This window comes from Entelurus aequoreus, linkage group LG22 (genome assembly GCF_033978785.1).
Source record: "Entelurus aequoreus isolate RoL-2023_Sb linkage group LG22, RoL_Eaeq_v1.1, whole genome shotgun sequence".
NCBI classification, from domain to species: Eukaryota; Metazoa; Chordata; class Actinopteri; order Syngnathiformes; family Syngnathidae; genus Entelurus; species Entelurus aequoreus.
This window is the reverse complement of record NC_084752.1, coordinates 8,777,363-8,793,344: the sequence shown is the minus strand read 5'-3', so window position 1 is coordinate 8,793,344 and position 15,982 is coordinate 8,777,363. Positions and strand designations below refer to the sequence as shown.

The following is a 15,982-nucleotide window of genomic DNA, read 5'->3' as shown; positions in this document are numbered from 1 at the left end:
TTTCGGGAGTATAGATTACACAATAAAAGATGCATCACATTGTCGTAATTTTTTAGTTCGTGTGACTAGAGTACCCCACTCCAAAAAAAAAGTGTACTCTTTTACTTTACGTTCTTACAAACAAAGAGATCGCCCATGAGAAGATGGACCGCTCTTGATGTACATTTCAGGACTACAGATTAACCCCCACAAAAAAATTATTTGGCATAGTTTTTAGAAATCAAGATATTCCGATGAAAGCAACTGCACATTCGTTTTTGAAAATGGAGATAGTCCGATAAAAGTCTTGTAGTTTTTGTGACTACAGGTGACCCAGCAGAAGATGGACCCCGTTTGTAGTTTTTCGGAAGTGTAGATTACACAATAAAAGATGCATCGCATTGTTGCGATTTTATGCAAATAAGGATAATCCGAAAATTTTTGTATGAGAGTACCACACACCAAAAAAAAGATTTACTGTTTCACTTTACATCTTTACAAACTAAGATTGCCCGCGAGAAGATGGACCACTCTCGCTGTGAATTTCAAGACTACAGATTACCCCCCCCAAAAATACTTTTTAGAAATCGAGATATTTCAATGAAAGCAACTGCAGATTAGTTTTTGCACATGGAGATAGTCCGATAAAAAGTCTTGTGGTTAGATCGCGCAGCAAAAATACTTATTGTAGCTTTTCCGATAAAAGTCTTGTAGTTTTTGTGATTACAGATGACCCGGCAGAAGATGGACCCCGTTTGTAGTTTTTCGGGAGTGTAGATTACACAATAAAAGATGCATCGCATTGTCGTAATTTTATGCAAATAAGGATAATCCGAAAAATTTTGTATGAGAGTACCACACTCCAAAAAAAAAGATTTACTGTTTCACTTTACGTTTCTACAAACAAAGAGATTGCCCGCGAGAAGATGGACCCTCTCGCTGTGAATTTCAAGACTAGATTACTCCCCCAAAAATACTTTTTAGAATCGAGATATTTCAATGAAAGCAACTGCAGATTAGTTTTTGCACATGGAGATAGTCCGATAAAAAGTCTTGTAGTTAGATCGCGCAGCAAAAATACTTTGTTGTAGCTTTTCCGATAAAAGTCTTGTAGTTTTTGTGACTACAGGTGACCCGGCAGAAGATGGACCCCGTTTGTAGTTTTTCGGGAGTGTAGATTACACAATAAAAGATGCATCGCATTGTCGTAATTTTATGCAAATAAGGATAATCCGAAAAATTTGTATGAGAGTACCACACTCCAAAAAAAAGATTTACTGTTTCACTTTACGTTTCTACAAACAAAGAGATTGCCTGCGAGAAGATGGACCCTCTTGTAGTTAGATCGCGCAGCAAAAATACTTATTGTAGCTTTTCCGATAAAAGTCTTGTAGTTTTTGTGACTACAGATGACCCGGCAGAAGATGGACCCCGTTTGTAGTTTTTCGGGAGTGTAGATTACACAATAAAAGATGCATCGCATTGTCGTGATTTTATGCAAATAAGGATAATTCGAAATTTTTGTAAGAGAGTACCACACTCCAAAAAAAAAGATTTACTGTTTCACTTTACGTTTCTACAAACAAAGAAAAGATGGACCCTCTCGCTGTGAATTTCAAGACTACAGATTACCCCCCCAAAAATACTTTTTAGAAATCGAGATATTTCAATGAAAGCAACTGCAGATTAGTTTTTGCACATGGAGATAGTCCGATAAAAGTCTTGTAGTTTGTGCCACCTCCAGATCACACAGCAAAAATACTTTGTTGTAGTTTTCGCAAATGCAGATATTCCGACAAAAGTCTTGTCGTTTGTGCGACTACAGATTACACACAAAAAATAAAAGAGGCATCACTCTTTGTAGTTCCTGCGACAACCGATTACGCGAGAAAAAGACGCATCATTTTGTCCTAGATTTTTTTGCATCACTATGTTGCGCTTGTCGCGAACAGAGATCATCGAGCGCAGGATGTGCCACTCTTGTCACATTCTCGCAATAGCAGGAGGACACAAAAGGTCATCTTTGGCATGCTCTTCAAATGAACAAAAGTGCAGCTGCTGATCTTTGACATCGCATCGATCGGGAGACGGTCGCCCGCGAGCCACCTTTTTATAGCTAAAGACTACGCTGGTGTTGTGAATTAAAGCTATAGCCCGGCCCCCTCGTTACGGAGCCTGGCCAGACATTCAAAGTGATGCGCAGCAGAACCACGAAAGGTGCTTTATAGTGAGAAATTAGCAGTGGAGAGAACAGCTGGTGATTTATGGCCATTCATACACTCGGGGATCTCTGCTCCAAAAGGCACATGCTGTGGGAGGGGCTTACCATGGATACCATGTATAAGTGGGGGGGCAGCCAGAAGACGCTACCTGGGTTTTACAGCAGTGCGGAGGAATAAAACCCCATGTGGTTTCCTCGACGACAGCAAGCATGCATAGGATAAAAGTAGGTGCGGTTCATATCAAGTCCACAAACATTCTGGTGAACAAGGCTGGGCGGTGACCACAAAGGCACGTGCACATCGTTGTAATAACAGTAATAATCTTTGTCTGCATCGGGGGTCTACAGCATCTCCACATAGTTCTCAGGGATGAGGCCCCGTTTGCCCAGCAGTTCCCCTTCCAGCCAGCCCGGCTCTCTGGACGGGGTCACTGCAGAAGGAGAGGACACGGGGGGGAGGGGCAGCACCAGGTGGTGGTGGCGGCGGGTATTGAGAAGGGCGGGGGGGTGGGGTAAGGTAGGAGAAAGCACAAGGACTTAAGTGAGCGCGAGCAACTCGGCGTGTGATGCTTCCGACTACACGCGGCAGTATTTTACAAACCCCTCACGTTTCAGCAAGCATTTTTATTCACAGTATGCACGTACAGGCCAAAAGTTTGGACACACATTCTCATTTCAATGCCTTTTCTTTATTTCATGACACCCACATATGCGGTCCTCTCCAAGGTTTCTCATAGTCATTCACCGACGTCCCACTGGGGTGAGTTTTTCCTTGCCCGTATGTGGGCTCTGTACCGAGGATGTCGTTGTGGCTTGTACAGCCCTTTGAGACACTTGTGATTTAGGGCTATATAAATAAACATTGATTGGTGACTATTTACATTGTAGATTGTCACATCAAACTAAAAGTATAGATGTTCTAGCTCAGGGGTCACCAACCTTTTTGAAACCAAGAGCTACTTCTTGGGTACTGATTAATGCGAAGGTCTACCAGTTTGACACACTCTTAAATAAATTGCCAGAAATAGCCAATTTGCTCAATTTACCTTTAACTCTATGTTATTATTAATAATTAATGGTATTTATCTTTGTGGAAACACTGATCATCTTAATGATTACTCACAATAAATATATATAGAAACAGATAAATATCAATATGCAACACTTTATTTTTGTATTTTCTCTAAGTGCACATTTTTCAAATTGAACATTTTCAAATGATCACTTCTAAGACAGTCTTGTGAAATCACAATATCCCATTTTAACCAGCTAGCCACTAACATTTTTAACAAATCATGAATTACTTTGCACCATGTTTGTACAAATAATAACTCATGTAAAATACAAAAGTCAACTCTCAAATTTTTAAATAAATCATGTCACACTTTGAACTGGACACCAAATCTGTTATCGGTCTCTTTGTCAGTTAGTGAAGACCAAGTCTTTCAATTTTTTCTTGGATTTTCAAATTCTATTTGAGTTTTGTCTCTCTTAGAATTAAAAATGTAGAGGAAAGCGAGACCAGCTTGCTAGTAAAAAATAGAGGCAGCTCACTGGTAAGTGCTGCTATTTGAGCTATTTTTAGAACAGGCCAGCGGGCTACTCATCTGGTCCTTACGGGCTACCTGGTGCCCGCGGGCACCGTGTTGGTGACCCCTGTTCTAGCTACTGACCTTGAGTCAACATTAGCGAAAAAATGGAAGTCAAATTAAACCATTTACATCGAATTTGGTCCATAGACAATTATTCCACTTTCTCATCTACTACCGTATTTTTCGGACTATAAGTCGCAGTTTTTTTCATAGTTTGGCCGGGGGTTCGACTCATACTCAGGAGCGACTTATGTGTGAAATTATTAACACATTACCGTAAAATATCAAATAATATTATTTAGCTCATTCACGTAAGAGACTAGACGTATAAGATTTCATGGGATTTAGCGATTAGGAGTGACAGATTGTTTGGTAAACGTATAGCATGTTCTATATGTTATAGTCATACTTGCCAACCTTGAGACCTCCAATATCGGGAGGTGGGGGTAGGGGGTGGGGGGTGGTTGGGTGGCGGGGGGCGTGGTTGGGGGCGTGGTTATTTACAGCTAGAATTCACCAACTGAGTATTTCATATATATTCATATATATATATACAGTGGGGCAAAAAAGTATTTAGTCAGCCACCCATTGATTGTCAATGGGTGGCTGACTAAATACTTTTTTGCCCCACTGTATATATATATATATATATATATATATATATATATATATAAATATATATATATATATATATATATATATATATATATATATATATATATATATATATATATATATATATATATATATATGTATATATATATATATATATATATGTGTGTGTATGAAATACTTGACTTTCAGTGAATTCTAGCTATATATATATATATATATATATATATATTTATTTTATTTACATAAAAGAAATACTTGAATTTCAGTGTTGGGGTGGCTATCCATTAGATGGCAGTATTGTCCTGTTTAACTTCTCCGTTCCTGATGAGTATATCATTTCGGCCACCGTGTTCAATGTAGAAGTATGTTCTACATATTTACAGGCAACATACACCTTCCCCTTCGAACTGTCCTGGATGAACTGAAATTCTTGTTTCCATTCGTTTGAATTCGTTAGGCAAGCTGTTTATATTGTGGGAAAGCGGACGTGAGAACAGGCTGTCCCCACTCAGTCTCAGGTCTGCATTGAGCTGGAGGGGGCGTGGCCTCCAGCTCCGGCTGAATACCGGGAGTTTGTCGGGAGAAAATCTCTGCCGGGAGGTTGTCGGGAGAGGCGCTGAATACTGGGATTCTCCCGCTAAAAACGGGAGGGTTGGCAAGTATGGTTATAGTTATTTGAATGACTCTTACCATAATATGTTACGTTAACATACCAGGCACATCCTCAGTTGGTTATTTATGCCTCATTCAGCCTGTTGTTCACTATTTTTTATTTATTTTAAATTGCCCTTCAAATGTCTATTCTTGGTGTTGGCTTTTATCAAATAAATTTCCCCCCAAAATGCGACTTATATATGTTTTTTTCCTTCTTTATTATTCATTTTCGTCCGGTGCGACTTATACTCCAGAGCGACTTATACTCCGAAAAATACGGTACTCTACTTTTAGTTGGCGTAATCCTTATTGGAACCGAAGTGTGCCCAAACATCTGACACGGAATCCCTTTTGGGTAGGGATGTGCCAATCCATTGGCCACCAGATTAGTTTCGGACCATTTTCTTGAAAAAGTATGTTATCGCCATTGCCGAATAATACCTTTAAATGGCGATCCCCTCAACCTACTATACAGGTGAAACTCAAAAAATTTAAATATTGTAGAATATTTGTTTATACCAGCAATTAGATTTACAAGGTAAAACTATTATATGACATAGGCTCATAATAGGGGTGTAACGGTACACAAAAATGTCGGTTCGGTACGTACCTCGGTTTAGAGGTCACGGTTCGGTTCATTTTTGGTACAGTAAGAAAACAACAAAATATACATTTTTGGGTTATTTATTTACCAAATTTGCAAAATCTTTCACCAAAAATATTTTTCTTAGTGGAATATTTGATGTGAAGTAATGGAAACCTTGGATAGGTCAATAATTCATAATAACATTGATTTTGATTCAATATTATGTTTTGAGCAATGACAGTTTGGAAAGAAAAAAAAAACAGCTTTGTTTTATTAGTCAACATTGCAACTTTTTCTAAATTACATTTAACCTTTAAGCTTTTTTATTTCACTTTTGTTATGTTTTTATTTATTTTAATAGTATTTTTAGAATGTGCCATGGGCCTTTAAAACATTAGCTGTGGGCCGCAAATGGCCTCCGGGGCACACTTTTGACACCCCTGCTATAGATAATAAAAAATTAAATGTGATAAATCTATGGATAAAAAGCAGAGCCTGGCGACGCATGCGCGTTTATCATAACTCTCTCGCTCTCTCTGTCTCTGCCCCTCCCTCACCAATGCTGCTGCACGAACAATTTGTTTTGTTTTTAACCCCTTCTGAACCCTGAACGTACATTGAAAATACACACAACCCTAACTCAAAATGCCGGACATTTGAGGCATTTAAGAAACTCCGCCCTGACAGCTCCGCAAAAGAGGACATGTCCGGTGAAAAGAGGTCGTATGGTCAGTCTATCGTAGCCCGTTAGCTGCTAGCATGCTGTGTGTTGTGCCTTGGTGTGCATTGTTTACACAACATGCGTAACGCTACTTAATTTGTCCGTGTGGTAACTCGTTCGGTACACCTCCGAACCGAACCGGAACCCCCGAACCGGAACCCCCGGTTCAATACAAATACACGTACCGTTTCACCCCTAGCTCATAACATGCAATTTATGATATTTCAAGCCTTCTTATGATATAATTTTGATGATTATGACTTCCCAGCTGAGAAAAACAGACTTGAAAATCTCAGAACATTTCAAAAACTATGAACCATTATCGTGAACATTATAAGAAGTAAAGGCTTGACATATCTCACATTACATGTAAGGAGTTTATACCACATATTAGTTTCACTTTTGAAGTTTTGGTACCGGCTAACTATGTACAGTACAGGACAAACGTTTGGACACACCTTCTCATTAAATGTGTTTTCTTTATTTTCATGACTATTTACATTGTAGATTGTCACATCAAAACTATGAATGAACACATGTGGAGTTATGTACTTAACAAAAAAAAGGTGAAATAACTGAAAACATGTTTTATATTCTAGTTTATTCAAAATAGCCACACTTTGCTCTGATTAATGCTTAGACTTAGACTTCCTTTTATTGTCATTCAAATTTGAACTTTGCAGTACAGATGAGAACGAAATTTTGTTGCATTGGCTCATGGTAGTGCAGGATAAAAGAGCAATAAGGTGCAGATATAAATGAATAAGATTACTTTGCACACTCTTGGCATTCTCACCATGAGCTTCAAGAGGTAGTCACCTGAAATGGTTTTCACTTCACAGGTGTGCTTGGAGCTCATCCAGAGAATGCCAAGAGTGTGCAAAGAAGTGATCAGAGCAAAGTGTGGCTATTTTGAAGAAACTAGAATATAAAACATGTTTTCAGTGATTTCACCTTTTTTTGTTAAGTACATAACTCCACATGTGTTCATTCATAGTTTTGATGGGACAATCTACAATGTAAATAGTCATGAAAATAAAGACAACGCAAAGGTGTATCCAAACTTTTGGCCTGTACTGTATCTTCTTAAGAGACAGCGCTAAAGACGGTACATGTTGGAATGAACCTTAATGAACCGTGGCTTCCTAGTTCCGTTAACATTCATGCAGCTCCGGATCAGCACAATCACGCGTCGACTCATTTTCAGTGGAAAGAAAAATCTGTGCTGTCATACAAGCTGTACACTGACTACTCGTGTACCCTTAAAAACAATGTGAAACAGATGCTTGCTAAAATGTGAGGGCTGAAGTGACTTTTAATGTACACGACATCAATGATGTGTGGAGAGCTGTTTTGGGTGGGTTGTGGACAACAAGTGAAACATTGCATGCAAATATTTAATAAACAGCTGGTGTCTGACTTAAAATATTAAGAATTATTACAAACAAAATAGGCATTTTTAAATTGGTATCCACTAAACGCACATGACAATACCAGTCAAAAGTTTAGGCATATTTTCATACTACTGAATGAGAAAGTCTGTTTAAACCTTCGCATCCAGGGAAATATCTAATTTTGTGCAATTTTCATATGATTTTTTTTTTATTTTTTTTAGCATCATCAGGAATCATACATTGTATTATTTTGTAGTGTGGAATGTTACAAAAAGGCTTTATCAAGTCGAATGAGTCAAACAGAGAACACTGTTAGGTATGAAAGACACAAACCTATTACTGTTAACCATCTGGAATAAAATTATGCCATCATTAAAAAAGTGGAGGTTTAAATTTGTTTTCGGCGACATCTAGTGGCCATAATAACTCATTAAATTAAGCATATGACCCAGTGAGTTGAACAATGCGGACCCGTTTGTTCCTGGATACTTTCTAATAGGTTTCTGCCTTGGAGACTTTGTATTTGTAATTAATATGCAACTATAAATATGTGATACTGTTTTTTAATGAAGTATTTTTACATCCCCTTATTGTTCAATTATGACACTTATGACGTATGCCTAGCTTGTGTGCTATAATGTGTTTAGCTGTTGTGTAGCTGCTAACTCCTGGTAGTCTATGTCTTACCATGTTTACCTTTTGTAAATACCTTCAGTATGTTACAAGAAAAGAGCAGCTTTGTGTGCTTATTAGAGGACAAGCTGCATGTATCGGAGGAATTATATTGGAGATTTTACATGCAAGAGGATATCATCCGATAATTATTTCTTGCAGATAGCGGATCGATATCAATATCGGAAAATAATTTTGCCTTCCTGTCGTCTAATTGTGATATCGCAACGTTACCTGAGAACAAACTACATTTGTTCAATAAGATTTTAAATATACACTATGCAAGTATTTTATCAAAACTATTACCTAACCCTTGCTTCTTCAAAGCGGGTTAAAGTTCCTCCCTTCCACCAGTCTTTCGTTTTATCTCTCTTTCTGATTGGCGATCAGATTGGGAGTTCGTTTTTCCTCCCGATCCAATATGCCGTGCGGCCCTCGGTATCGGGTGATAACACTTACCGGCATTGAAAATTGCGCCGACCTGGAAGGAGAGCTCCGAGTCGTGCTCGGCCTCGCACGGAAACACTGCCTTGGCTTTCCTGCCGCTGACACTGAAAAATGGAGGCAATCAGTGAGCAGGCTTCTTGGTTTTATGTGTCCAGTCTTGAATTTTAAGGCTGGATTTACACTACCGATATAAGGCTGCGTTAACTTCTGGGCAAGACTAAAACATGTAAAAAAGATACAGTGGTACCTCAGTTTTCGTAGGCCCTATTTTACGTAATAGGAATCGGTCGGTTTTCAACGGCCAAACATTGCATGTCACAAACTAGTCTGCATGTGTGTCATTGAGCTAACTAGAGCTACCCAACAAAAAATCCCACAGGTGTCAGAATAATTGTATCAAATTATCACAAAACTTTGTGTTTCAATGAGTTCCCGGCGAGCAGACAAAAGCTGTTTTTGATCTTTCCAATCAAAATGCTTGCAAAACTCCACTGTGTAGGATGGGAAGCGACATGGTGTTGGGTTTCTTTGATGTAATCCAAAGGAAGATTTTGTCTTGACCCGAGATCTACAAAGCGGAGAGGAAGCAGGGCCTGACCCCCGTCCAGGCACTTTTTCTCTGAACTGTTTTGTGATAAGGGTGATGGCTGTTTACGACCCCCTTCCCTTAGAAACAGCTGTTGCCATGTAATCAGGGAAAGTCCAAATAAAAGAGGCGGCGTACAATCTTTCGTCAGAGCGTGGGACGACACTGTGTGCAAGGGTACAGTGTCTACGTGTTTCTCCTCAATTGAGCTAAATTGAATTCTGTCTCTGTTTAATTCCTTGCTTCTTGTCTTGTTTAATAGATGTCATCAGTGTTTGAACCTGACACAAAGTAAGCCACCAAGGGGCCAAAGAAAGTTGTGAGTGCCGGCACTTTGATAATAAAAGTGAAAAAAACATTTCATTAAAAAAAACGAAGTCTTAGCAGAAGTATTAAAATACCACCACACCTCCTCCCCTCTGCATTTCACTTTCTTCCCCAAAAAGGATCTTTAATTAAGATAAAAGTGATGTTTAATGTTCATTCATCCGTTCCATGTTATTTTTATGTATTTGAAATTGTTGTCTGCATGTAAAACTATAATAATTTTCTATCGAATGTGTTTTTTCCTTATATTTTTTAGTGTTCAGAACATAACTGGATTTGCATTATTTCTACTAGGAAACATTGCGTCAGTTTTCATACGATTCTGACCCTTTGGAACCGATTAACGAAAAATGAGGCAGCACCGAGCTTTTGTAACATTTCACATGATGTAACTTGAATATTCTAAAAAAAAAAATGCTGTCTATTGGGTATAAAAACAAGACCATTTCTACTATAAGTTTGGGACCTCACTATGGTTCCTTTAATTTGACACAATGCGAGTTTGCCTAATAATAATCTCCAAACACAACAAGAAAAAGGTAAGGTATATCCACGCTAACCTAACCGTGGACGTTGTCACAGAATTGGCCAATAAAACAAACGCAGAATATCACAGAAAATTGACATAAATGTGACTGAAATAGAGTCATTGTGAGGAATGTTTGGGAAAATAATGTGTCCGGTAGCGCTCGTTCATCCCCGAAACACATCCAAAACGAAACAATGTCGAGACGGCCACTTATAAAAGCAACCAAACTAGGAAACTAAAGCTAGCAGGAACAATCCATACACCCATAACACATCTCATCTGCTTGTGAACGACATCATGGATGTAAGATAAATGTACAAACAGGACAGCAGCTGCAAATTGCGAGGCTCAAGTCGTCACAAACACATCAAGGTCAGAACAGTAGCACACTTCCCCCCGCCCCCTTCACAATAACAGCGCTGTGCGCAACATCCGGTCAGACAGCGCAAACAAAATAAAGTTTTCAAAAAAGTACCCTACATGCGCATAATGCACTTATTGATATATTTATACAAGAATTATGCTTTCCCTTAAAATATTGTCAAAATTGTCCAAAGATGTATTGCACTAATAAGTGTGAGGATTTTTGAATCGTATTAAGTTTTATTAATGGCACAAAAAGCACACACTCTATGGTGGTAAAATAGGTGTAAATAAACTGAATGTTATGTTTTTATTATATTGCTATTGTTTGTCAGAATAATTGTATGTAAGTTATCACAAAACTTTTTGTTCCCATAGGTTCCCGGCGAGGAGACAAAAGCTGTCTTTGATCTTACCAAGCAAAAGGCTTGTAAAATTTCACTGTGTACGATGGGAAGCGACATGAAGGTGTAGGTTTCTTTGATCTATTGTGATCCACAGGAAGATCTTGTCTTGACCCGAGATCTACAAAGCGGAGAGGAAGCAGGACCTGACGCAAGCTCCAGGCATCTTTTCTTTGAACTGTTTTGTGACCGAGTGCAACAGCTTTTTACGACCCCACCTCCCCTTAGAAACAGCTGTTGCTATGTAATCAGGGAAAGTCCAAATAAAAGAGGCGGCGTAGAACTCTCTTGTCAGAGCGTGGTGGAAAACTGTGCAAGAGTACAGCCCAGACGTTTCTCCTCATGAGCCAAATTGAATCCTGTCTGTTTAATTCCTTGCTTCTTGTCTGTTTTATAGATGTCATCGGGGTTTGAACCTGACATTGTTATTTTACTGTATTATTACTATTATTATTTTACTTGTTGTTTATGCGTTACTAATTCATAGCGGTTGTTCTTTAAAATTATGTTTATTTTTAAATGTGCGTTTTGCTGGTACTATAATCACATTCATGAATATTTGTGTTGTGAATCGTGGTTTAAACGACAAAATAATTGGGATTATTATTTTCGTAAGAATAGTCCAGCCCTTGTTCAGACCTAACCAAACAAGACCTCCTACAGTAATAGAACAAACACATTGGAGTCCCTGCACCGGGCAGGCAAACATTAAGCTTCATGTGTTGAAAATAATTAAAAACAGAGCTGACAATTTTTCAAGTCGCCTCGCACAGAAACAAAAAGGTAGAAGAAGGCCGTTTCCTTCTGCGGGAAGATGGGGGGGAAAAAAGGGTGTTTTGCTTGCTTTTGCAAAGCGTTATCTAGAAGGCAGCAGCATTGGCAGGTAGACACTGTGCTTCAGTGTGCAATATGTCAATAAATATTTCATATTCCTTTCTGCAGACGGATGAGCAATGGGAGGGAAACTGAAAAGCAACAGGCTCGCGTTCAGAGACTCGCAGCCGCTTTTTCAAACGCACTCCACATTTGTGCTCATAACATTAATGGACTGGCCTTAGCTGTTTACGGTGTTCTCCCGCTAGCATGTGAAAGCAGCTAAATTAGTTCATAATTTGGACGCGGAGCAATGAATCAGTGCGAGAATGATAAATGTGCATTTCGTGGCCTCTCATTTGGCAAGAGCGGGACCTGGCCAAGCTGCTGCATTTAAAGTAGTGCAAAGGTGAGGGGAACAGTGATGAGCACGAGCAGACGTTAGAACGAGTGTTTACCTCTCATGTGGCTTTTCTTTGTCAGGTGTGGAAACATGCTGGCCTTCTCCTAACCAGGAGGCTGCTGCAGTGGACGCTCTGCAGAAAAAAATAGTGCATCTTAAGTGTACACTGCAGAAGATGACACTGAGTATGCAAACAATTACCATAGAGATCAACCCGATTTCAGATAAATACATTAATAGTTCATTAATTTATGCGGTTTAGTACCAAAACATCAGGAGACCTTTATTACGTGTGTCAAAAAGCAGCATTAACATTTGCATTTCAAAATAATGGAAATCTCCTGGGAAAATTGGTCAAAATATGGGATTTCTCTACATCACAATAACTCACCATTTACTCCATTTTATATCAGCTTATTGCACGGTTTCCTCGTGGGGAACCCTGGAATATTGTGAACATTTACATAAAAACAATTCTGGGCTCCTTTACGTAGTTTATAGCTGAGGCAATGTTCAAGCTGGCTGACATAATTTCTACCTGGACGTTACAGAAAGTATGAGAATGTGTGAGCTGCTGCCTGATGTTTACTTTTAATAACAAGTCTCTTACTTGTCTAGATATTTAGACAAAGTACTCTTGGCATTCTCTTGGTGGGCTTCAAGAGGTAGTCATCTGAAATGGTCTCCCAACAGTCTTGAAGGAGTTACCTCATTGAGAGAATGCCAAGAGTGTGCAAAGCCGTAATCAGAGGAAAGGGTGGCTATTTTGAAGAAACTAGAATATAAAACATGTTTTCAGTTATTTCACCTTTTTTTTGTTAAGTACATAACTCCACACGTGTTCATTCATAGTTTTGATGTGACAATCTATAATCTATAACGGCGTGGCGAAGTTGGTAGAGTGGCTGTGCCAGCAATCGGAGTGTTGCTGGTTACTGGGGTTCAATTCCCACCTTCTACCTTCCTAGTCACGTCCGTTGTGTCCTTGGGCAAGACACTTCACCCTTTGCCTCTGATGGGTGCTGGTTAGCGCCTTGCATGGCAGCTCCCGCCATCAGTGTGTGAATGTGTGTGTGAATGGGTGAATGTGGAAATACTGTCAAAGCGCTTTGAGTACCTTGAAGGTAGAAAAGCGCTATACAAGTATAACCCATTTATCATTTATCATTTATTTATAAATAGTCATGAAACATACATATACACATACTGTACATATACATTCACTGTACAAACATACATCTACACATACTGTACATATACATTCACTGTACAAACATACATCTACACATACTGTACATATACATTCATTGTACAAACATACACACACATACTCTACATATACAAGTACATATACATACACTACCGTTCAAAAGTTTGGGGTCACCCAAACAATTTTGTGGAATAGCCTTCATTTCTAAGAACAAGAATAGACTGTCGAGTTTCAGATGAAAGTTCTCTTTTTCTGGCCATTTTGAGTGTTTAATTGACCCCACAAATGTGATGCTCCAGAAACTCAATCTGCTCAAAGGAAGGTCCGTTTTGTAGCTTCTGTAACGAGCTAAACTGTTTTCAGATGTGTGAACATGATTGCACAAGGGTTTTCTAATAATCAATTAGCCTTCTGAGCCAATGAGCGAACACATTGTACCATTAGAACACTGGAGTGATAGTTGCTGGAAATGGGCCTCTATACACCTATGTAGATATTGCACCAAAAAGCAGACATTTGCAGCTAGAATAGTCATTTACCACATTAGCAATGTATAGAGTGTATTTCTTTAAAGTTAAGACTAGTTTAAAGTTATCTTCATTGAAAAGTACAGTGCTTTTCCTTCAAAAATAAGGACATTTCAATGTGACCCCAAACTTTTGAACGGTAGTGTACATACATTCATACATATAATCACGTTACATCAAACATAAATTAACGTTGTTACCCTAGGGTAAACTGCGTAACACATGGCACACTGACAAAGCTTAACCTATTGTTACTATAACAATCTACAAGGTTAATATAGCTGGCTTCTTTCTTCCCCTCCATTCTTTTGTATCTCTAGTTATCATTACATATACGTTTTGTTGCATTTGAACAACTGTATTATTGATAATAGAGGCAAATTATTGGTATTATTATCAATAGTGCTAATTCTATTGGTATTTGTATTGATCCATTTGTAGTGTAATAATGTTCATTGTTATTTCTGTATTAATATTTATTTCACTAACTGCTTCTTTGCTATCACTTTAACCATCATATTTGTACATATCCTATTTGCTGATGTTGCTCTATTGTTGTGTTTGCTGTTTTTGTCTCTCTGTCTTATCCCCCTCTTTTCCCCACAATTTCCCCCTCTGTCTTCCTTTTTTCCTCTTTCTATCACCAAATGATAATATAAATCCATTTAATAAAGCCCAATACAAATAAGGCAACAAGAGAAGTATCCCACACTTCTCTTTTGTCGAGTAAATTTGTACAGCCGATATGGTCATCTACATCAACTATATGATGATTTACCTGAGAAGCTGGACAGGACAAAAAAACAAAAAGTAAATAGTCATGAAAATAAAGAAAACCCATTGAATGAGAAGGTGTGTCCAAACTTTTGGTCTGTACTGTATGTCAAACTTGCATTAACGGTAGCGGGCTTTACGTCGCGAGCTGCCCAATCCATGTCCGACGTATGTGGGAAGAGGCGGGGGGTCAAGGTAAGTGCCGAGTTGAAGCCAGGCATCCCTCTGTGCTTCATGCCTGCCCCGGGCCAGCGCTAATACATCACATAATGGGCAAATTGCGCCGAGCTGCCGCTCCCATAGAGACGCTAATTAAGGCAATTAGAGGGTAGCGGCCAGGGAGGGGCTGGAAGTCAAGAAGATGCGGCTACCTCGCTGGAGGAGAGAGTTGTCTGATGGTCTTAAAAGCACACTATTGGCTTTGGGTTCCATCCGCAATGCTTCTGCTCGACCCGCCTCCCTCCCAGAGAGAGCCTTGCCATACCCAGCCATGGCTGCTCTGTTTAGGCCAAGCCGGCGGGTGATTTATAGGGCCCGCATCAGCATTGGCGGACAGAGCGCCGACACGCAGCAAATCCACTCATTAACCTGGAACATGTCATGGCCGCTGTCTGCCCGGGTCACAGCCAAGAAGGGTGGGGCAGCAAAGCAACCAACATCCATTCACTCTGCCAGTGGTGGGACAATTACAACCACCTAAATAAATCCATACTTAAAAGAACCCGATGAGTAAACGGACATGGGCGGGCGCCGCGCGGCTTGCCCTAGAAACTTGTTAAATGCGGCAGAGGTAAATGGATTCATCCCAAAAATTGCTGTCACAATTACGGCTAAGCCAAAGCGAGGGAAATCGCTCATTTGCCGTTTTTTGTTTTTTTTCTCTCTCGGGCAAAAAATAGCAACCGGCTTATGAATAGCTCATCTGTTGTTTTCAGCCCATCAGAGAGCGAGTTAAGCTTCTTCTATAAACATGATTAAATACAGTAAATGGGGACTTGTGCGAGGAAAGCGTTCTGTGTGTGTGTTAGTCCCAATCGCTCACTCTCCAGATGCTAACATTTTGATAACCTCTTACATTTGTAGGTGCAATGAGCATTTATAAGCATAGACACAGCAGTACTGGGATGATAAAAACTACAGATGTATTTTAGATGATAAAAAAATA

General features: G+C 39.3%; 1 protein-coding gene across 3 annotated transcripts in view; it reads right to left on the bottom strand.

Moving 5' to 3' along the window:
- The window catches only part of arhgap10 (Rho GTPase activating protein 10), a 150,713-nt gene that overhangs the window by 1,086 nt on the left and 133,645 nt on the right, over positions 1–15,982 (bottom strand). For all 3 annotated transcript variants that reach the window (XM_062032902.1, XM_062032903.1, XM_062032904.1), the window contains exons 21-23: positions 12,362–12,439; positions 8,894–8,985; positions 1–2,631 (exon numbers count right to left, since the gene is read on the bottom strand). The exon at positions 1–2,631 is cut by the window's left edge and continues 1,086 nt beyond it. In XM_062032902.1, coding sequence (XP_061888886.1) covers positions 2,543–2,631; positions 8,894–8,985; positions 12,362–12,439 — 259 coding nt within the window. In that variant the 3' untranslated portion in view covers positions 1–2,542. The remainder of the gene's footprint in view (positions 2,632–8,893; positions 8,986–12,361; positions 12,440–15,982) is intronic.